The 22,089-nt window shown below is 43.1% G+C and overlaps 1 protein-coding gene across 1 annotated transcript; it reads right to left on the bottom strand.

Annotated features, from left to right (window-relative positions):
* Positions 1 to 508: 508 nt before the first annotated feature.
* On the bottom strand, positions 509 to 21,056 carry LOC134496694 (vomeronasal type-2 receptor 26-like). The gene is made up of 7 exons (XM_063302404.1): positions 20,521 to 21,056; positions 12,338 to 12,629; positions 10,471 to 11,268; positions 9,482 to 9,709; positions 7,640 to 7,766; positions 6,651 to 7,177; positions 509 to 883 (listed from the first exon to the last, which is right to left on the bottom strand). The coding sequence occupies exons 1-7, from the start codon at positions 21,054 to 21,056 to the stop codon at positions 509 to 511; spliced, it is 2,883 nt and encodes a 960-aa protein (XP_063158474.1).
* Positions 21,057 to 22,089: the final 1,033 nt, after the last annotated feature.

The raw sequence follows: 22,089 nt of genomic DNA, 5'->3' as shown, positions 1-22,089 counted from the left end.
ATACAATAATAAATAATATAAATAAAGTTAAAAATAAAGAATCCAGGTGGTGAAGAATCTAAAACAGTCCAAGTGTGGGAGAAGTGGTCTATAGCAACTATTCCCCTCTCCACCTCAAGCAAGGTTAGATTAGTTCATTACAAAATTTTAGATCCAAAGAAATTCTCAAACTCCTTAGTAATCAGATATAACAATACTCATTTTTTCTGATAAACTAATATATCAGACTCACTCCATTTTGCTTGTATTCTAGCCTTTTTTCTTTTTTCTTTACTTTTAAGTGTACCATAATATTTTATATAAACTTTCAGATATTGCAACTGAAGGTATTCACTAGCTCGAGAAAATGCCCATGGGACTGGCAGAGGAAGGGTAAAATGTATTAATCTGACATAATTACAATGTTCCAAGTCATGTTCTCGGGGAATGGTGCAGTGTGTTATGCTTTCTTACCTGCAACATTAGAAACAGATACCAACAATTAGGGAAAGTCCAGAAATAGTTTCTTTTATCTCTTTCTTTTGATTATTTCATCTCTTTTGTTCAGTTCTGGCCTCAACAAAATAATGTAGCATTTGGGGAAAAAGATGCAAGCCAGCAGTCCAGTGCTGGAAGCCAAGATAGAGAAGATCTCCACCACCACCATGTATTTTCCTTTGGTGCTCAGGTATGTAGGAATAAAGGATAACCAAACACTGCAAAAGGCCAACATGCTGAAGGTGATGAACTTGGCTTCATTGAAACTGTCAGGTAACTTCCTGGCAAAGAAAGCCACAAGGAAGCTCACAAGAGCCAGGAAGCCCATGTAGCCCAGGACACAATAGAACATGACAGCCGAGCCTTCGTTACACTCCAACACAATTTCTTCACCCATTGAATGCATGTCATGTTCACATTCTAATGTCTGGTTAACATTGTAACGTTTCACATGTCATTCTCTGTTCCGTATCCCTTCACCCGGGGTTTTTCCATTCTGTTGCCCTCCCTTGTTTTGAGGGCTTGGAATGCATGTTTGGGTTTGCGCTCCTGTTCAAGGTTACTTTCCCAGGCGCATCTAACGGCATTCAGCACCTGGGAGGGGGAGCGTCCTGACGGGCGATCGGGCGGGACCTGCCCACAAGCAAGGCTTTTAAGTTTGTATTTGGCGCGCTTTTGCTCATTCTCAGCTTTCTCTGTATTTGCATACTATTCCTTTAATAAATCAGTTATCTTTAAGCCCGAGCTTGTGAGACTGAGTATTTGGGTTTAGGCAATCATTACATAAAGCTGAGAATCATTTTTTCCATTTTCCGCTGGCCCCATCCAATCCTTGGATAAGAGGGAACGCTAGCGATGACAGAACCTCAACTTCGCGTAAGTGAGGGAGGCGAAGAAGAGCGGGAGGTGGTCAAAAGCCGGCCAGCGCTAACCTCGAGAGCGCAAAGAGCAGCACGTCGGGAGTTGCGAGATACCCAATTGGACGAGCTGTTGACATCCATACAGGAGAGTCTCAGGAGTGAACAGAGATCTGTTATGGAAAGAACCACGGGGAGGGGGTCTCCCCAATTGGCCTGGGAGCACGAAGTCCCTCTGTCACCGAAGGTGGTGATAACCAACCAACCCCCGGAGGAGCCGGTCACTCCGGCCCGTATGAGGGCATTGGAAGATAAAATGGATTTAATAGTAACGATCCTCAAGGATCTACCCAGAGAGGATCAGCCCAGAGAGGCAGAGCCCACCCCGGAGGATTGGGAGGAAGAGCCGTCACAGTACCCCAGGCACAGCACCCTGTCGACCCGGGGGAGAAGTAAGACTCGATCAGCCCATCAAAGGGGAGAGCGAGAGGCAAGACCTCCTAGGGATCGACCACTTGTGGGGGCTCGGCGTACGCTGTCATTCGCGGCACCGCCACAGCCAGCTGAGCCGGCAAGAACCTTCCCACCATTTGGAGTGAAGTTTGATGGGGATCCCGCAACGCTCTCCTTCTTTATTACGAATGCCAAGCATTATATGGAAGATTGGGGTCGGAACTTTCGGTCTGAACACGGCAAGGTCAATTTCATTGCCAACAAGCTGAGAGGAAGGGCAGCGGATTGGTATGTGCAACTATGCCAAGCTGAGGCAACTGAGTTAGAGGACTTCGATGAATTTTTGTGGGCACTTAAAGAGCATTTCGAAGACCCCCTAGCTCAAGAAACGGCTAAAAATGACCTGCGGAAACTTTACCAAGGGTCCCTCTCAGTTGCCAAATATGCGTTGGAGTTTAAAGCCTTGGCAGGAAAAGTGGAAGACTGGTCTGAGCCAACAATCATCGAATTGTTCAAGCAGGGGCTTGAACCCGAAATCCTTCGATGGGCTCTGGGCAGAGATGATCCCAAAACGCTATATGGGTGGATTCAGTTGGCGGGAAGCGCAGAAAATGCCCTACGAACCTATGCCCATACCAAAGAGCTTAGACAAACACGTCTCGCTAGAGGAGCGCGCGCATCTGGACTTGCCAGCCGCCCCAAACCGAAAACCTGGGAAGAAGAGAGGGAGCAACGGTTCTCCAAGGGTCAGTGCCTCCGATGTGGAAAAGAAGGGCATCGAGCCACGTCGTGCCCGAGACGCCGTCCAGAGGAACGACAGACGAAACCCGCGATAAAGACGCCTGCTCCTGCTCCACCGCGAAAACTGAAGGCAGCCCTCGCGGAACTGGACCCCCCCGACCTACCCTTCGGAGAAGAGGAGGAAGAGTTGCAATTCGAGCAGCCGGCGGGAAAAGCCTACCACCTGCCCTGAAGGGCGCCCTAGGGCAGGTGGAAGAAACCGGGCGTAACCATGATTCGGTGAGTGGAAACTTTCCCACACTGACTGTTAAACTTAAGCTGGGCTCACAAACCAAAACGGTGGAAGTGTGGGCCATGCTAGACTCGGGTTGCTCCCGTTCTCTAATGCACCCTGATGTCGTAGCGGCTCTAGAACTGCCCACGTTCCCTTTGCCAAGACCCATGATTTTCACCCAGTTGGATGGAACTATGGCGGGAGGGAAAGCAGTTAATCTTTCCACGGGACTGGTCGCCTTGCAGATGGGCTCCCATCAGGAAAAGCTGCCATTTGTGGTAGCTCCAGTGGGGGGTCCTCTGGTAATTTTGGGGATGCCTTGGTTTGTGCAACAAAACCCTTTCATCAACTGGCTGCATAGAACTGTGACGTTTGCGGATGGATTTTACAAAGTACCCGAAAAGGACCTATTGGAGGACATGGAGGGTGGAGGGGTAGCGTATACCACTGTACAAACGCTTCAACCTCTTGAGGGGCTACCCAATCAGTACCAAGATTTTGCTGAAGTATTTGGGGAAAAGGAAGCAGATCGCTTGCCACCCCACCGAAAAACGGACTGCGCCATTGAGTTTTTACCAAATGTAAAATTGCCTCACCCAAAAATATACCCCATGTCTCCCAAAGAGCTTACCACGCTAAGGGAGTTCATTGACAAAAATCTGGCTAGGGGTTTCATTGAGCCTGCTAATTCCCCGGTAGGAGCTCCTGTCCTATTCAGGCCAAAAAAGGATGGGTCATTAAGGCTTTGTACCGATTTCCGCGGGCTCAATGCGGTCTCAATATTAAATAAATATCCTTTGCCCCTGATCAAAGATATGTTATCACATCTGGCCAGAGGTAAAATTTTCTCAAAACTGGATTTGAGAGAAGCTTACTTTCGCATTCGCATAAGAGAGGGGGATGAGTGGAAAACAGCGTTCAACTGTCCCCTTGGGGCTTTCCAATATAAAGTTTTACCATTCGGTTTATCTGGGGCACCCGGGGTTTTTATGCAGTTAATCAATGAGGTCTTGCATGACCACCTATTTAAGGGGGTACTAGTATATTTGGATGATGTATTGATTTATACTGAAACCATGTCAGAACATATCCACTTGGTGCGTCAGGTACTGGCTAAATTGGAAAAAGCAGAGTTGTACGCAAAACTGTCAAAATGTGCGTTTCATCAATCGCAAATTGATTACCTAGGCTACCGAATTTCAGCTCAGGGCATTGAAATGGACCCTGCAAAAGTAGAAGCTATTGTAGCATGGGAGCCTCCCCGTACCAGGAGACAATTACAAAGTTTCCTTGGATTCTCTAATTTCTATCGGGCATTCGCCCAAAATTTTGCAGAAATCGCCCTCCCCCTTACTGAACTGTTAAAAACTAAAGGACAGGGGGATACGCGACGTTCGAAGAACCCAGGCGCGCTCCTTAAATGGACTCCAGCCTGTCAGCAAGCGTTCCAAACGCTCAAACAACTTTTTACCACCGAACCAATTTTACAGCATCCAAACCCCTCTCAACCCTTCGTTGTACAAGTCGATGCTTCGGATTTTTCCATAGGCGCAATTTTGTTACAATCTGACCAATCTGGCGCTTTAAAACCCTGTGCCTACCTCTCTCGCAAATTCACTGAAACAGAGAGACGTTGGCACGTTTGGGAAAAGGAGGCTTTTGCTGTGAAAACGGCTTTAGAGACGTGGCGACACCTATTGGAAGGTACTTCCAACCCTTTTGAAGTCTGGACTGACCATAAAAACCTGGAAGCTCTAAGCACCAGCCGAAAACTCAGTCCCAAACAGCTGCGCTGGGCTGAGTTCTTCAGCCGCTTTGACTTCACTCTTAAATTTATACCAGGCAAGAAAAACTTTTTGGCTGATGCACTCTCGCGCAGACCCCAAGATGATGGCCCAGGGCCAACGGTCCAAGGCACCGTCTGGACCGACAAACAATTAAGTCTGGCAGCAGTGACTCGCAGCCAGACTCGAGCACAATCGACTCCGCCTCCAGCCGCTCCGCCTTCCAGCAGCTCACCTCCCTTGTCAATTCCCTCCGATTTGCAACAACAGTTGCTCTCCCACCTTAAAACGGATACTTGGTTGCAAGCCAACCGACACATGTTAACTTTCACCGATGATCTTGCCTGGCGCAACGATCGTCTCTATGTACCCGCAGCTATGCGGAAAACCATACTACAACGCTGCCACGATGACAAGCTAGCTGGGCATTTCGGCTACGTGAAAACTTTGCACCTCGTTCGCCGGCAATTCTGGTGGCCAACTTTACTCAAAGACTTAAAAGAATATGTCACTGCGTGCCCGGTATGTGCGGCGATAAAGCGCAAACCGGGCAAACCCCAGGGTCTCCTTCAACCCGTAGCCACTCCGTCGGTCCCTTGGCAGGATATCTCCATGGATTTTATCGTTGATCTACCCCCTAGTCAACGCAAAACTGTCATTTGGGTCGTCAAAGACTTTTTCTCCAAACAAGCCCACTTTATCCCCTGCGCTTCTATCCCTACCGCGCAACAGCTGGCACGCCTCTTCCTCATCCACGTGTACCGTCTCCACGGTATCCCCGCCCGTTTGGTGAGTGACAGAGGCACACAATTTACGTCACAATTTTGGCGCGCATTTTTGAAACTTCTGGGTACGAAACAATCACTTTCTACTGCTTGGCATCCAGAAACGGACGGATCTACAGAGGCTGTTAATTCTACCTTAGAGCAATACCTCAGAGCTTTTGTTAACTACCAGCAAGACAACTGGGTCGATCTACTCCCATTTGCTGAGGTCGCTTACAACAATTCCATTCATCAAACCACTGGTCAAGTTCCCTTTAAAACAGTTTTTGGACGCGAATTTGTTCCCATTCCTGAACTTCCTCATCCTCAACCGCTCCCAGCCACCCTCGCTGGCTGGGCGGACTCTCTCAAGGACTCATGGTCTAATATTCTACTTGCCCTCCAACATGCCCAAGCTGCCTATAAACGCCATGCTGATGCAAAGCGTTCCCCAGAACCATCCTTTGCAGTCGGGGATAAAGTCTACTTATCAACTAAGTTTATCAAGTCCCCACAACCCTCTAAGAAACTTGGTCCTAAATTTGTCGGTCCTTTTTCAATTGTTGCTCAGCTCAACCCTGTTACGTTTAAACTCGATTTACCTCACAACCTTAAACGTTTACATCCTGTTTTCCATTGCAGCTTACTCAAACCCTGCCTGTCATCGGACCGTTGGCATCCACAACCCACTCCTCCACCTCCCCTCATGATCGACAACCAGCAACACTTCGAGGTGGCATCTATTCTCGATTCCAGACGCCAGCGCTCTACTCTACAATACCTCGTCCGCTGGAAACATTTCCCTCATCCTGAATGGGTTGCTGCCCCAGACGTGCATTCTCCTCGTCTCGTAGCCCAATTTCACTCTGCCTATCCTGACAAACCGGCTCCCTAATTTCTTTTGGGGGGGCAATATGTCATGTTCACATTCTAATGTCTGGTTAACATTGTAACGTTTCACATGTCATTCTCTGTTCCGTATCCCTTCACCCGGGGTTTTTCCATTCTGTTGCCCTCCCTTGTTTTGAGGGCTTGGAATGCATGTTTGGGTTTGCGCTCCTGTTCAAGGTTACTTTCCCAGGCGCATCTAACGGCATTCAGCACCTGGGAGGGGGAGCGTCCTGACGGGCGATCGGGCGGGACCTGCCCACAAGCAAGGCTTTTAAGTTTGTATTTGGCGCGCTTTTGCTCATTCTCAGCTTTCTCTGTATTTGCATACTATTCCTTTAATAAATCAGTTATCTTTAAGCCCGAGCTTGTGAGACTGAGTATTTGGGTTTAGGCAATCATTACAATGCATATCCAAATCAGGAAATGGGGGAGAAGTAGCTAGCCAGAGAAGACACAGACCTGCTTGAATAGAAGAGCAGAAAAGAATGATAGCATTGGCTAGTTTTTTCCCCATCCACTTTCTCATTTGAGATCCTGGTTGGGTGGCCAGGAAAGCCACAATCACAGTAATGTTTTTTGCCAGCACGCATGAAACAGCCACCGAAAAGATGATTCCAAAAGCCATTTGCCGGAAGAGACAAGTCAGATTCTGAGGTCGGCCAATGAAGAGCAATGAAGTCAGGAAGCAGAGCAGAAGGAAGACAAGGAGGGTGTAAGTGAGGCTCCTGTTATTGGCTCTGATCATAGGAGTGTTGTGATACTTGATAAAAATCCATAAGATCCAAACTGTGATGAAAAACCAGAAACATGCAGAAATGGCTAAGCCCATCCCCAAAGGTTCCTCATAAGACAAGAAAGAAAACCCCTTAGGAATGCATTGACTTTGTTCCTTGTTTGGATAATGATCTTCTTGGCACGTGTTGCAGGAATCCATGTCTAGAGGAAAGAAAAGTTGAACGGTCATACTGGATTTACATGTTCCATTTTTCAGCTGCAGACTATCTGCCAAGGTATGTTCTTGATCTTCTTTGAGAGATCAGAATCCAAACTGGTATGGTTATCCATGTCTGTTGATGCCTTAACAAATTGAATAATACCCCCTTTTAAAAGTAGATAGATACCTTGTGATGCCTTCAAGTGGGAAGTTAAGAATTAAGACAAGAATTCTAAGAGACTCCAGCAAAGCGTGCTGAAGCAAAATTCCAGAGTAAAGTGAATGATGTTCAGAACAATGGAGTGTGATAGTTCTGAATGAATTGACCAGGTACTATTTTAACATATGCCAGTGAAAAGAGGGGATTTATGGGTGAAGGGAAGTGTTACTTTATCTCATGTCTCTTTTATCAGAACTGATCTATGCAGAAAGCCTGATAATACTATGAACTATCAACATTGTACCTGTCTGGGGAGCAACTTTTCCTTCTGGGCATGGAACACAGTCATAGCAGCAAAATGGCTTCCCTTCCTTCTTTTTTCGACTGTATCCTGGATGGCAATTGTCATTACACCTAGCTTCAGGAAGTACCTATCCATTAAAAAATAAAACAAACCTGATGGCTCTTCTTATCATGAAATCATAAGACCATAAAAAGATTTGGTGATAATAATGGGGAACAGTTAACATGCAAATGAAATGACAATATTTGTTTTAATTTTAATTGCTAGGCTGTATCAAAATCAGCCTAGCAATGTTTCAAAGATTTCTTTCACCCATGGTAAAGGCTTGCAATTTTCCATCTTATTCTCAAGATATATATTTTTTTCCAATTCTATTGATAAGGTTTATTTAGCTTATTTATTATGGAGGGTAGAAAATGGGGCTTCTGGTGAGGCTTCATAGCAAACTAGAAGTCCTTGAAGGAGTGGGGATGGCACTGTAAGGAGATTGGCAGCTAGATGGTGAACACTGGCCGGCACAGTCTTTCCAGGTAAAGGAGAGATGGTGAGATCTCCCACTTGCACTCCAGACAGCCTCTCATCATGAGTAGACTGCAGGAACTGAGGTTTTGGCAGTCAGCTCATGAGTTGAGTGGCTGGGAGTTGAGGGATTTCAATCAAGCTCACAGTCGTAATGCAGCCTATATGTAGACAAGTTCTGCATGAGCCTCATTTCTTAAACACTTTTGGATGTAATCAATTTACAGATAAACAGAGATTTTCTGAGTGGCAGGATAAGAAATTTCCACTTGGTGAGTCAACATTCTTTCTGGATTACAAAAGAAAAAAAAATGTTTTTAAAGATTTAAAAACTTTTGGCAAACCATTTAACAAGGAGTAGATGTAAAAAAGCTTAAAACAGATAAAGGGGAAAGATTATTTTTTGGCCATATATTTGAGACCCAAGGTCTTTCTTTAGTGATTCATGGACAAACCGTTGCAAATATGTCATGGAACATGATAATTGCACCAAGATTACTGTATGCACAAAGATGGAAAGATTCAGTATTACCCACTATAGAGGAATGGTTGGTGAAGTTGATGGAATTTGCTGAGATACCTAAACTGACTACTTTGATCAGGGAAAAGACAATATCTACATTTATTGTTGACTGGAAACCCCTTATGGAACTTTTGCATAAAACAGAAAAAAACAAACAAACTTATGATTTGTGGTTTTGATTATTAGACAGGATAGATTATAGAAAGAAGAGAGGCATGTTCTAATCATAGAGTAAGGTAAATTTATAACTGTACTTATAACTGCTGTAAAGAAGATTGGAAGCCTCTTCTTTGTATCATTTTTCTTTTCTATTTTTCTTTTACTTTTGTCCCCCTTCTTCCACTTTTAGTTTTCTCTTTGATTTCTTTCTTTTTCTATTCTTATTCTTACTTTATATTATTTTGTATTAGTTTTTATCTATCTATCTATCATCTCTCTCTCTCTCTCTCTCAGTAGAAGTTCTGTTACAGATTTTGGTGCCTTTCAGACACAGATATTTTATTTTTAAAGTAATAACAAAATAAAAGGATTTTATATATCCTCAGTAAACCATGAGAATTATTGGAGAGAACTATAGAACATTCCTATTTATTTTCTGTCTGTCTATCCTATTTATTTGTGCTGCACAGCCCTGGGGTGGTTGGTGGCTTGAGGATGCTTTCTGTTTTTAACTTTGTATATTTTTGTAAGGATTGTTATGGTCTTCTTTTTTTTACTCATGAGCTGCTCAGAGTCACTTATATAGTGAGATGGGCAGCATATGAATTTGATCAATAAAATAAATAAAATTTGGATCCCACCTGATTAAATATGCCATGCCATGTGATGGCCTCCCTATTGATTGTGAACTCCTGACCTGGCAAAGCTTTTGGCTCAATCATTCCAACTTTTCTTCTTAAGAAGGATTTATTTGGAAAAGTGACCCAGTTGATAATATCAAATCCACCTGCTAATTCTCCGTTTTCATCAAAGGACACCAAGTCTCCAGCAGTATTGTTAAATGAGATACCCCTCAGGAAGAAATGAAGCTAGAATGAAGAAGGGGGAAAGGTAAATGGTTTGTTAGTTTGTTTATCTTTTTTTTTTTTTAAAGGTACTGTAAAGGAAGAATATGCAAAAGACCTATTCACTAATATTGTTCATGTTTGCTGGAACCTAGAACAGTCTTCATGGTCTTGGATTTTGGGGAGCTGTAGACCAGCATGTTTGAAGGGATCAGTGTTGGGGAAGCTGTCCTATAAGGTTGTGCTTCTTGTTAGTCTAGACAAAACAGGCTGTGCTATGAAAGGGTCTACTTTGTTCATCAGAGAATGGGGTGGTGGTCAAAATAAAATTGGTAGTCTGTCATCTCTCCCTAATAGCCTACTTTCATTTTCTTATTTTAAAATGGCAAGAAGTTTGCTTGCTCAACCACTTGAAGTTAATATTTGGATGTTCCCCTAATTCTTCTGCACTTTAAAATACCAATTCAAAATTCAAAACAGAATTTTGATGAAAAGAGTTCCTGAAGTATGCAGGAAAAAGGCAGAAGAGACTCACGCAGGAATTTGAGGGCCATCCTACTTACCCAAAGCTGTTGAACCCTATGCTTTGTTTAGGGACATGGAAGAGATGACATCTCTGCTGACTAGCAGGCAGCAAATGAAAATGCTATATCACTGTACCCCTAACTTCAGAAGAGCATCTCTCTGAATATAGGAACAATAGACATTGAGTCAGGTAATGCATCTCTCCTGAACCAAGAATCATCAGTAGAACAGCCATGACAAAATCATATTTAAAACACTACCTTCCATGGATGCACATCTTGATGATCCAGTCTACTTCTACCCTTGATCAATTTTGGTGCTGATTTCAATGAAAGCATTTTATGTAAAGCATGTGCTATGGCATGGACTGCATTATAGATGCTATAGCTTTGGCCAGTCATGGTTGTCTCAAAAAGAACACCAGGGAGATTTTCCAGTTTCTCATGTCCAGTGCATATGTCTGTGCTACCAAGTTCATTTGAAGTGGAAAATAAGCAACCAAAGGCCTCTTCCCAGAAGATCCTGATAAATCCATCTCCATTCAGTGAGTTCAAATGTAGGTTCTGAAGAAAATGTTGAAAACCCAGCAGTTCATTTGTGTGGATTGTGAATGACAGCATACCGTGGAAGACGTGGATATCCAAATCTTTCTGTACTGTCTGGGATGAGAAATCCCAGTTGGCTGTCATAATCCACATCTTACTGATGGATGCCTCTGTCATGCCTACAAGTTTTCCGTAATAGAGCAACCATTTTAAACATGTGACAGTCTGAGAATCAGCATTCACAACAAAAACTTGGATGTTGGAATTGGTTAATGAAAAAGTCATGTTCAGTAATGGTTCTAGTGACTGAAATGTCTCTAAAACATCAGACAGGTTTGGTGTTTTTATAATGCTGGCTGTACAGATGTCCTGCCCATAAAGCAATGGTACCAGTCTCTGCACAAAGTTTTCTCCTTTGTCATCATTGGCTGTAACAATCCCAATCCATGTCCACTGAAAATGGTGAAGGAGCTGGACAAGCCCTAAATACTGATATTCTTCATTAGGCACCATCTGGTAGAAGGAAGTGAGATGGCTTCTAATGTTCCTTCCTGGTGCTAATGAGCAGTATGCTATCTAAACAAACATATATATATATATATATATACATACATACATACATACATACATACATACATTTTAGTGGGACACAGAATGCACATCAGTTTGTTATGATAGACCCTAAAAATTTATTTGGATGAACCCTGTAGGAAGAGAAGCCATACATGCTTTCACATAGGTAATATCAGAAAGAATAGAGCTACCTTATAATGATTTATTAAATTATTGTATGCTGGCTGACACTCAGAGCCTCTGGGCATTTATTTGTTCAGTGACTAATATGTAGCAACAACAACAACAACAACAACAACAACAATAATAGCTGCCATATAGCTTTTTTTTTTGAGCCAAGTGCCAGGAAAGACATTTTAAATAGTTGTATTTAGAAGGAGGGAGAAAGGAAAAGAAGCAGAAGTAGCAGCAGCAGCAGTAGTAATATTTGTTTGAAAGACTTAGCTTAATCAAGTAAATGAACATGTTAGAATATCCTGGAGGTGCAAATTTAGGGTTGCATAAGAAGGCACACATTTGTTAACTCCAATCCATTCAGGAATTCTGTACATCTTTAACTGTTAGTTCTTTCATGTTATAAGAACCTTAAGGGCATTTATTTGTTTCTCTGCCTTTTAAAATATCCTGGAAGGGGGAGCTGAATAAAGGGTTTGAGATGCACACTGTCAAGACATATAAATTTCAATTTCCATTCCTCAACTAGTATGTGAAAAGGAAGGAGAATTCAATATAGATTAAATTATTTAACATTGAATTATTTAACAATTATTTAAGGGGAGGGAGAGAGGGAGAGAGAACCCTGAATTTCAGCTAATACTCCCTCAACCAAAGATAGGTAGGTAGTTAGGAAGTAACAGATGTGTAAAATGTAGAAGAGGTTCCTTATCTATCTTAAGAATTTCTTTGTCTCTCTTTGTTTTACATGATCCTGAAATGATAATCCTTTCCCAATTCTCACTTGTTAAAAACCCAGCTGAATACATTTCATGGCCCACAAACTCAATTCTACCTGTGGGATCTTGTAGATATGTAATAAAATGGCCATTTGAAGTGAGATTTCAGAGTCAAGGGACCCAATGACAGCCATCAGCTTCTTATGCTGGTCACAATGGAAATTGGGGACAATTCTTTCCCTGGTAGAGAGAAGTTGCAGAGTGTTTTGCTGGGTCATTCTGGCACTCAGGTAACTGTCAAAGATGTGGAAACCCAGGGTGATGTTGGGCAAGATCTTCAAATTCTCATTGATCTCCTTCACAGCAAATACGAAGGCCAAGATGTGCTGATAACTTTTTGGGGTTGCTCTATAGAAAAATTTGCAATATGTTTAATTGCCTTATTACCCAGATAAATAACAAAAGGTTATGGTTATGATGATATGTAATAAAGGACCTCTTGAAGGGTATATCACTATACATAAGATTACTGGCACATAGATTGGACTGAAACTAATAGAGCAAGATGTTAGACAACAGGGATACAAAAATACAGGAAGATTTTTTTAAAGACAGCCACCAATTTCTTTAAAGAGGAAATGCAATGATGTTGTCAAAGTGGATTCAAGCCCAGCAACAAAAATAGCCTATTTGCGTATTTGGCTGAAAGAGGAAAATTACACACATAATTATACATTCAAGCATATTTCTACTTACTGTTTTTAATGAGAGAAATCTTCTTGTAGAACTGATTGCACCAAATAAGTGATGTATAGAAATATATAAATAATTGAAAGAGATGCCTCAAATCTTGCAACAATAATTGCAGATGGTGTCACTTTTTTAAAAAATAAGCTAAAAAGAACATTCTCATTGGACCTGCACTTCTATTACTCTGCTCATTTCAAGTTGTCTTTTTCTTAAATATAGAAATTTAATATGAAGTTATTTTTCTTCCTCATTTTTTGCAGATATAATATGAAAAATATATTTAGGAACAATTAATCTTATCTTGTTTTAAATACAGCTGATGGGCATGACTGTACCTAGGTGCAGTGGCACAGTTATTTCAAATACAATAATAAATAATAAAGTACACAGCACCTTATTCCTCAGTTTTGAATGGATCTTCATTACCAACAAATATCTGTTTACTGTAAATTATGAAATAGACCTAAATCTACATCTAGAGTGGTAAAACCACAATTTAATGGAAATTGATACAGTGAATCATCCTCTCATTGCATTTCTGTTATTTGCATAATGTTGTTGCTGTAGATGATGTACTCACTAATTTAATGGATAATTGGGAATAACAGATACCCCTTCCCTCCAATTAGTGCTATAGCTAGGGCATGAATGGAGTTGGAGAAGATTTTAAAGTTTAGTAGAAAAAATTAGGCTGATAGACTATGATCTAGTATTGCTGCATGCATTCATACAGTCTGTCAGCAGATGTTATCAACATGCACTGGTTCATGTTATATTGAAAAAAAAATCCTTACATAAGTTCATTTACAAGCATTGTTTGGGGATGATCACTGAAATCTATTTTATCAAATAGGCAGTCAAACTGAGTAGCAATCTCTCCGATAATTATGTCACCTGCTGTACAATATTGGTTTGGAATCAGGAGAAGATCATTCATGCTGCACGTCACAGTTTGAGTTTTGCATTCAGCGTGGAGTACATTCACCAACCACAGGAGCATCATATAAGAAAATGTTAATGCTTCCATGTCACATGTAGATAATTAAGAGAGACGTCCAGTCACTCTATAGTTTACGATCAATCAACAATGAACTTGGGTACAAGATACTTTTCTTCTGTGGCACTTGATTTCTCTGATAATGTCATAAAACAGGCTGCTTCAGCCTCTCATGACCACAGTTCATTGTTGCACTGCGTAACAGTATTTTATCTGAGCTCACACAGTCTAGTCACTATGCTAGGTTGGCAAAGTAGAGAGGAAATTCTAGCAATCTGAGATAATTACAATGTTTAAATCATCTCCTAGCATATTGAGGAATGCACAATCACCCATGAGGACAAAGAATTAAAGAGTGCATGATTGTGAACGCTCATCTGACAATGTCTTGCAGCTTGATGAGAAAGAAGAGGAGGGGCATAAGGCTTGTTATGAATGTCACTGAATCAAGAGTGGGAAACTTAAAGTGAAAAACACATTACATTTAAGTTTGTTTGCTTTTTCTCCTTCTTATTGAAAAGTATGGTGAGGGAATTTGATCCACACTGAGACCGTAATGTTAAGAGGAAGAAGCTTATGGCTGCAACTGCATTTCTAATCCATGTTAGCTATTTGGAATTGCTTTTTAAAATTTTCATTGACATTTTCTAAGTTGTTCAATGGGAGGATGAGAATGAGATACCTGGAAGTAAAAGACAAACTACTGGGATTTCATGGTGGATTAGAGAAACCAGAATTAAAATATCTGATGGGGTGTGGAACATGAAAAATATGGCTGTATATTGTGTAAAACAAAATAATCATGTTATTTGTACAAAAGAAAGACTTGGAACATGTTGTTTGGGAACATGATAACCAAGCCCCAGGATTCCCTCGATATTTCCAATTTCCATTTTGCTCTAGTCACATGTTGGAATAGCAATGAGTTTGATTATCTTGGAGGATGATCAGTGATGGCAACTATAATGGAATAATATGTCTTTGCTAATTGTGCTGACCATTCAATTCCCTTGACCACTATATCAAGATGGGCATGACTGTACCTAAGTGACTAAGTTATCTGAGTGTGCTGGCATCAGTATGTTGACACTCTGTCATTCTGTTTGAAATAAATATACAGTAAAAGGTATGTCATGTTCACTGTTTCAATGTGCCTGGTACATTGTAACACTTCACATGTCATTGCTACTCCCGTATTTGATTTGTAACACTTCATGTGTCAGTTGTTAATTGTGTGTTTGATTTGCAGGGAAGGGAGGCTTCCATACCCTGGACCATTATCTCTGGGCTGAGGGAATGGAATGTGTTTGGGTTTTCTCAAATGTTCAAGGTTGCTTTCCCAAGGATGGTGAAGACAGTTACTGGCACCTGGGGGGGTGGGGGGTGGTTAGAACGGCCGGGTGGGGGGAGGTCTTACGTTTTGAGCTGAGGGTTCTTAATTTGTATTTGGCGCGCTTTTGCTCATTCTCAGCTTTCTCTGTACTTGCATACTAATCCTTCAATAAACCAGATTTCCTAGAGTCTACTGGTGAGCCTGTTTTTTTTAGGTTAGGCAACCATTACATAAAGCTGAGAATCCTTAAACCCTTACTGCTAACCTCTATCCAGAGCAATCTGTGAGGAACCAGAGTTAGTGATGACTGAGCCTACTCCTTTCTCGGGGGAGAGCGAGTATTCAGATGCTGGGGAGCCAGATTCCACAGCTAAAAGAGGTGGGAGAGAGCCCACTCTGGAGTCGGAGGACCTGTTGGGGGTGTCGAGTCCCAGTCCTGTGATCCACAAGGCTGTGAAGTCCAAAGTGGTGAAGAAGGCGGAGGAGGCGCCGACCGAACAGGTGATGTGGGATGAGGAGCAGGGAACCCTACCAGTGACATCAAAGACGTCTTGGAAGCCAGGGTACCCGCTGTCCCCGAATGTGACCGTGGCTGGTGAGAGAGGGTCGGAGGACTCGGCAACCCCTGTGAAAGCACAAGGGTGGGACGCCAGGTTGCAATCCCTAGAGGCAATGGTGCTGAAAATATCATTGGCTTTGTGGGACCCAGTCGGGGAGAGAAGGGAGCACGACTCCCGACAGTCATCCCCCTCTCCTCCCCGCTCGCCGGGTGTGAGGATGAAAGGTCGGAGGAGACATTGGGCGGGTTCACCATCTAGCAGCCCCAGACGATCGTCCCCATCACCCCCACGGCATTTGGACGACCAAGGAAGGAGAATGGAAAGGGGGGAGAGGAGTCATCCCAAAGTCAGGATTTTGGATTCCCCCCCCCCCCAGATGAAAGATCGATGGGTGCTAAGCGAAAGGCTGGGCAGAAGGAGAGGAAGAAGAGCCTGCTGGCTGCTAGATACAGGGACTTTACGGTCAAGTTTGATGGGGACCCCACGAAGCTGTCATTTTTCCTGACAAATGTGAAGAGCTATATGGAGGAATTTGGGATGCTGTTTCCTTCGGAGAGAGCTAAAATAAATGTGGTGGCCACCAAACTAGAAGGCAGGGCAGCTGATTGGTTTGTACAATTGACTGAGATGGAGGCCCTAGAATTGACCGACTTCGAGGACTTCTTGTGGGCGCTCAAGTTACATTTTGCTGACCCGTTAGCAAAGGAAAAAGCCAAAGTGGCCCTGAGGGAGTTGATCCAGGGATCAAGGTCGGTAGCAGACTACGCCCTAGAGTTCCAAGCTCTAGCTGCCAAGGTGGATGATTGCTGGAAGTGTAGAAATGTAGTGGATAGATATACAAGGTCCCAGACTTTAAATTTCCATTCTGGGCACCTATGGTGATCAGCATTTTTTTTGTGAGTATCATGTGTGTGATCCAATGCCTGATGAATAACAGCCCAATCCATGGCAATCTGTGCAGCCCAGTCAACCATTGAGGAATCAGGCAAAGAGTGGAGCTGCAGTTCTGGAATGGGAATGAAGTCCTGGCCATAGACAATGTGGAATGGGGAAAGCCAGTGCTTTGATGTACAGAATCATTATAAGCAACTTCAGCGAAAGGAAGGAGGTCAACCCAATTGTCCTGTTGAAAGCTGATGTAGCAGCATAAGAATTGCTCTAAAGTTGACTGCACTCATTCAGTTGCTCCGTCCATTTCCAGATGGTTCGATGAGCTGAGGGATTGTTGGACTCCAATTAATTTTAAAAGTGTGCACCAAAATTTGGAAGTAAATCCGATGCCTCTGTCAGAAATTACACACGTGGGGCAATCATGGATTTTGTAGATATGAGTGAGAAAGCTTTGCTAATTGCTGAGCCATTGGGATTTTGGCACAAGGTATAAAATGAGCCTGCTTGGAGAATAAATCAATTACAGTCCAAATAACAGTTTTGTTCTTACTCTCGGATAAATCCACGATAAAATCCATGGCTATTTCCTTCCATGGGGCTTTGGGGGACGTGATGGGTTGTAAAAGTCCTTGCAGTTTCTCCCCCTTTCTCTTTGCTTGGGCACAGACATGGCATGAGGTGACATAGGATTGTATGTCAGAGTGAAGGGAGGGCCACCAAAATTGGCATCTCACCAAGTGGAGAGTTTTTATAAAGGAAAAATGACTGGCAGATTTATAGTCATGGGAACAGTGTAAAATTGGCTGGCGAAGAGATTCAGGCACGTAGATTTTACCATTGCAATACCAGACATTGTCAATTTCAGTCAATTGGGCTTTGTTACATTGTAGTCAGGGATCGTTAGGGAGCGCCTGAAGCAGTTCCTCTTTTAGGTCTGTTTGCACTTTCACTTTCTCGGTTACTGCTTGTTTGCATGTTACGCAAGCAAGTCCAAGCTGTTTTTGAGAGAAGACAGTGTCTACAATTTCAGTTTGGGTAGTATTATATTGCAGGAGGCAAGAAAGTGCATCAGCCAGAAAATTCCTCTTTCCAGGGAGGAAATTAAGAGTAAAGTTAAAGCGGCTGAAAAATTGAGCCCAGCGAATTTGTTTGCCATTCAGCTATCTGGGGGGTTGTAAAGCTTGGAGGTTTTTATGATTGGTCCAAACCTCAAAGGGATTTTCAGCACCCTCTAGCAAATATCTCCAATGTGTGAAAGCTGTTTTAACAGCAAAAGCTTCCTTTTCCCAAATCGTCCAGTTGCACTCAGAATCTGAGAACTTGTGGAAGAGGTATGCGCATGGCTGGGGAAAGCTGGTTTTGTCCTTTTGAACCAAGACAGCCCCAACAGCTGAGTCAGAGACATCAGCCTGGACAATAAAGGGGAATTTTGGGTCTGGGTGGGCAAGGATGGGTTCTCTGGTAAAAAGAAGCTTTAATTTGTTGAAAGCAGCTTGACAATTAGGAATCCGAGCAAGCTTAGCCCCTGGGGAGGTAACTTTTCATGTTTCCTCTCCTCCTCTAGTTTTCAGCAAATAAATAAGGAGCAAAGTGATTTGTGCAAATTGGAGAATAAAATTTCTATAGAGATTTGCAAAGCCCAGGAAGCTTTGAAGTTGTCTCCTCATATGAAGGGGTTCCTACCCCAATATGTCCTGTATTTTAGCAGGGTCCATTTCAATGCCATCTGCTGAAATATGATAGCCCAGATAGTCTAATTGGGACTTGTGGAACTCACATTTAAAGAGCTTAGGGTATAGTTTTGCATTTCTGAGTTTTTGCAGGACTTTTTAAACCAGAGGAATGTGTTGCTTTAAGCTGTCGGAATAGATTAAAATGTCATCTAAATAGACCAAGACTCCCTTATACAAATGTTCATGAAGGACTTCATTAATGTATTGCATAAATACTCCAGGGGCCCCAGTCAATCCAAATGGGAGCACTTTGTATTGGTAGGAACCCAAAGGGCAGTTAAATGCAGTTTTCCATTCATCCCCCTCCCTGATTCGAATTCAAAAGTATGCTTCTCTGAGATTGAGTTTGGTGAACACCTTTCCTTTCGAAAGGTGTGCTAACATGTCCTTCATTAAGGGCAGAGGGTACTGGTTGTTTACTGAGATTGCATTGATTCCATGGTAATCAGTACAGAGTCTAAGGGAACCATCTTTCTTTGCCTGGAAAAGTACTGGGGCTGCTAAGTGTGAGCTGGCAGACTCAATGAAACCTCTCTCTAAGTTTTTGTCTATGAAATCCCTAAGAACCTTTTTTCTCAGTTTCTGTCATAGCATACATTTTTGGTTTGGGTAGTTTAGCTGTTGGATGAATTTCAATAGCACAATCGGTTTTTCTGTGAGGAGGTAGTTGGTCACATTCTTTTTCATCAAATACATCAAGAAAATCAGAATAAGCAGAGGAACTGTCTAAAGGTCATCAGGTTTTTCTGTTGGAATTTGGTTGAGGAGAATCCCCGCTACATTCCGTCCACTTCGTGGTATAGTGAAGAGGTTGCTGGTGCTGTCCTGACAAGCAGAAACCACACTGAGATGAGGACTTAGTCTCTAGTTTTATTACTGCTAATCTAGACAGAAAATCCTACCAAACTGAAGAACCGTGGGGAATCCCAGACTTATATCCCCCAATTGTCATGGTGGGTCTGTTCTGTGTCTCTTTAAATGACAACTTAACTCTTCTCTATTACGGATGCATTTTCCCCTCTGGATGAGAGTCTCCTCCTGCTCACCTCTAGATCTCATGACAGGTTCCTTCTTTAAACAATAAGGTGCCAGACTCCCAGTCAATGTGTAGTTTTCTGCTCTTTAGCCACAGGAGTCCTAAGGTGATGGAATAGTTGGCGATAGGGGCAACAATGAATTGCAAAGTTTCTTTATGAAATTCAACAGGACTCCTGTGGGCAATGGAACCATCCATCTGAGTGAAAACAATTGGTTGCTTAAGTCTCTTAGTTTTGAGGCTTAACATGTCAATTAAGGCAGGGTGTATTAAGCATTTTGTACACCCTGACTCTCACATCGCTGTCAAGTTGGCTTTGTGTCAGGTCCTTATGTTTTTTATTTCTACTTTGACTAACAAAGTGGGACAATCGCTCACCAAAGGGTCCTCTTTGTCTTCTTCCTCTGAAGTAGGTGTGTTGCACCCAGAAGTTTCCACCTGCTCGTGGGTGCGATCTAGAACAGGTGAAAGTTGTTTCCCACTGGCTTCTGGTCTTCCTGATTGAAGTGTTCATTTGACTCCCTCAGGGGTTTCACATCTGGATCTCTACATGCCATCACGGTCGCAGTGGTTGCTTTACACTTGGTGCATAGGGTTTTTGTTCGCTTGGTCCCTCCTTTAGGGGCATTGGTCTCCCCGCAGGGACATTCCGCTGCCCGATGGGTGTCTTTTCTGCACTTGAAACAGCTGCCTTTCTTCCAGGTGCAGTCCCTTGGGACCTCTTTATCCCGAAACAGCTTATTCTGGGCAAAGGGAAACTGCCCTGGTGCTCTGGTATTCTTCCCAGTTGCTTGTGCATGGAGTTGCCTACGGAATTGGTACTGAGTGTTCTCAACCTCTCCTGCCAGGGAAATCCATTCTTTTAAGGTAGGGGGGTCTCCACGGCAGAGTGCCCATCTGTAAGCCCCCTTTGAAATAATCAATCTTAGTGGTCTCTGACCAGTCCATAACTTTCCTGGCAAGGGCTTTGAACTCCATGGCATGTTTTTCCCCCCTTGCCTAAGTTGCTGGCTGGCCGCCTTTGCTCTCAACTTATCAAGTGGGTCTTCAAACTGCTCTCTCAGTGCTCTCATGAAGTCTCGCAGACCGTTTAGCTCCAGGGCCATGGCATCGTGCAGTTGCATGAACCACTCCACTGCAGTTCCCCAAAGCCTGGCACCTACCTGGCTCACTTTCTTGTATTTGGTGGGGAAGCAAGACCCATATTCCTTCATGTAGATGGACACATTGGTCAAAAAGAATGCAAACTGCCATGGATTGCCATTGAATTTAACTTGTATCTCCTTTGGAGTTGCTGCCAGCATCACCTTGCTGGATGCAGCTCTCCTCCACTTGCTCTGGCTTTTCTGATGGCCTCTGCTCCTCTGGTGACTCACTGGGGATTTGAATCCCCAGGTTGGAGTTAGGGTGCATTGCCTTCCCCTTGATTCCGGTGATGCCACTCTGGACAGCTGAATAAAGATTTCTGCCAAGGGGTATGCCATGGTTTTGAGGGTCTTTGACACTTGTTGCAGCACCATTTCCATAGCCGACATCCTCGCCTCAAACCCCACATCTCCTGTGGAGTTCTGTTGTGGTCTGAGATAGTTGTGTGAGACCCCAGACTCTGCACTCTTACTTGTGCCTCCACAGAGTGAGGGCTCTTCCTTCCTCTTCCCTGGCACCGGATTGTGACTGTCCCATTTATGGTTCTTCTATGATCACGCTTGGTGATTGAGGCTCTCTCACGAAATTGAGGGAGAGAAGAGCACTTTCTAATCCTGTGGTGTTCAGCTGGGGCACCCCTTCTCTGCTCCCAGAGCTCTCCTCCAACTCAATCTTTTCTTCTTCCACCTTGGCATACAGCACTGTCCTCTCTGATGATGGTAGAGGCTACAGTTGCTTAGTCTGGGATTTTCCGTGTTTAGGCATGATTTGTTGACTCTCAGCTGAGTTACTTTCTCAGGAAGAGTTTTCGAATAAACAGCATTCTCAGCTTAATGTCAGCACTTGGTCATTCGAGCATTCACACAATCACAGTCAAGAGGCTGGGATTCTCTTTAACTGGTTTAATGAAGCAAAATTATCAGTACAGAAGCAAAGCTGCAAATGGAGAGTTCCTGCTTAATCCTAGATTTAAAACTACATTCCCTTAGCTAGTTCCCTTTCCCATGAAAGCAAGTCACCCCACTCCCATCCAGGTGGTGTTTCTGGTGTATCTCAACCCATTGTCCTTGATATCGGCCACAGCCATAATAATCCAATTCGCACTCCAACTTCATACTCCCTCCCATCTGGTGACACAGAGTCTACACCATTCATAGGGAAATGATAGCAGATGCCCTGATAAGGGGTTCTGTGAATCCTTTGATCAGGGGGATCTGACATATTTCATATCAAATATTAAAACAGAAATTTAAAACTGCCATTAAAACCTTTGAAGAATAGGAGACTGGTGACAGGAAAAAAAAAAAGGGCTATAATCTCTGGTGTAAGAGAACTCAAGGTGTGTGGAACCCAAGGTCACATGTTGCTTTTGTCTTAATTACAAGTGGGTTTGGGCTTAATTTCAAAATCCCTTTGCAAGAT

This window comes from Candoia aspera, chromosome 4, assembly GCF_035149785.1.
Source record: "Candoia aspera isolate rCanAsp1 chromosome 4, rCanAsp1.hap2, whole genome shotgun sequence".
Taxonomy (NCBI): Eukaryota; Metazoa; Chordata; class Lepidosauria; order Squamata; family Boidae; genus Candoia; species Candoia aspera.
This window is presented reverse-complemented; position numbering and strand designations above follow the sequence as displayed.

What these genes read in the sequence shown, in the direction of transcription:
- LOC134496694 (XM_063302404.1), bottom strand. Translation starts at nt 21,056, where the DNA reads ATGTCGGCTATGGAAATGGTGCTGCAACAAGTGTCAAAGACCCTCAAA. An exon ending in ATATCTACAAGATCCCACAG is followed by an intron (nt 11,269 to 12,337) that starts GTAGAATTGAGT and finishes TCCTTCTACCAG; the next exon opens with ATGGTGCCTAATGAAGAATA. An exon ending in AAAAGTTGCTCCCCAGACAG is followed by an intron (nt 7,178 to 7,639) that starts GTACAATGTTGA and finishes TCTTTCCTCTAG; the next exon opens with ACATGGATTCCTGCAACACG.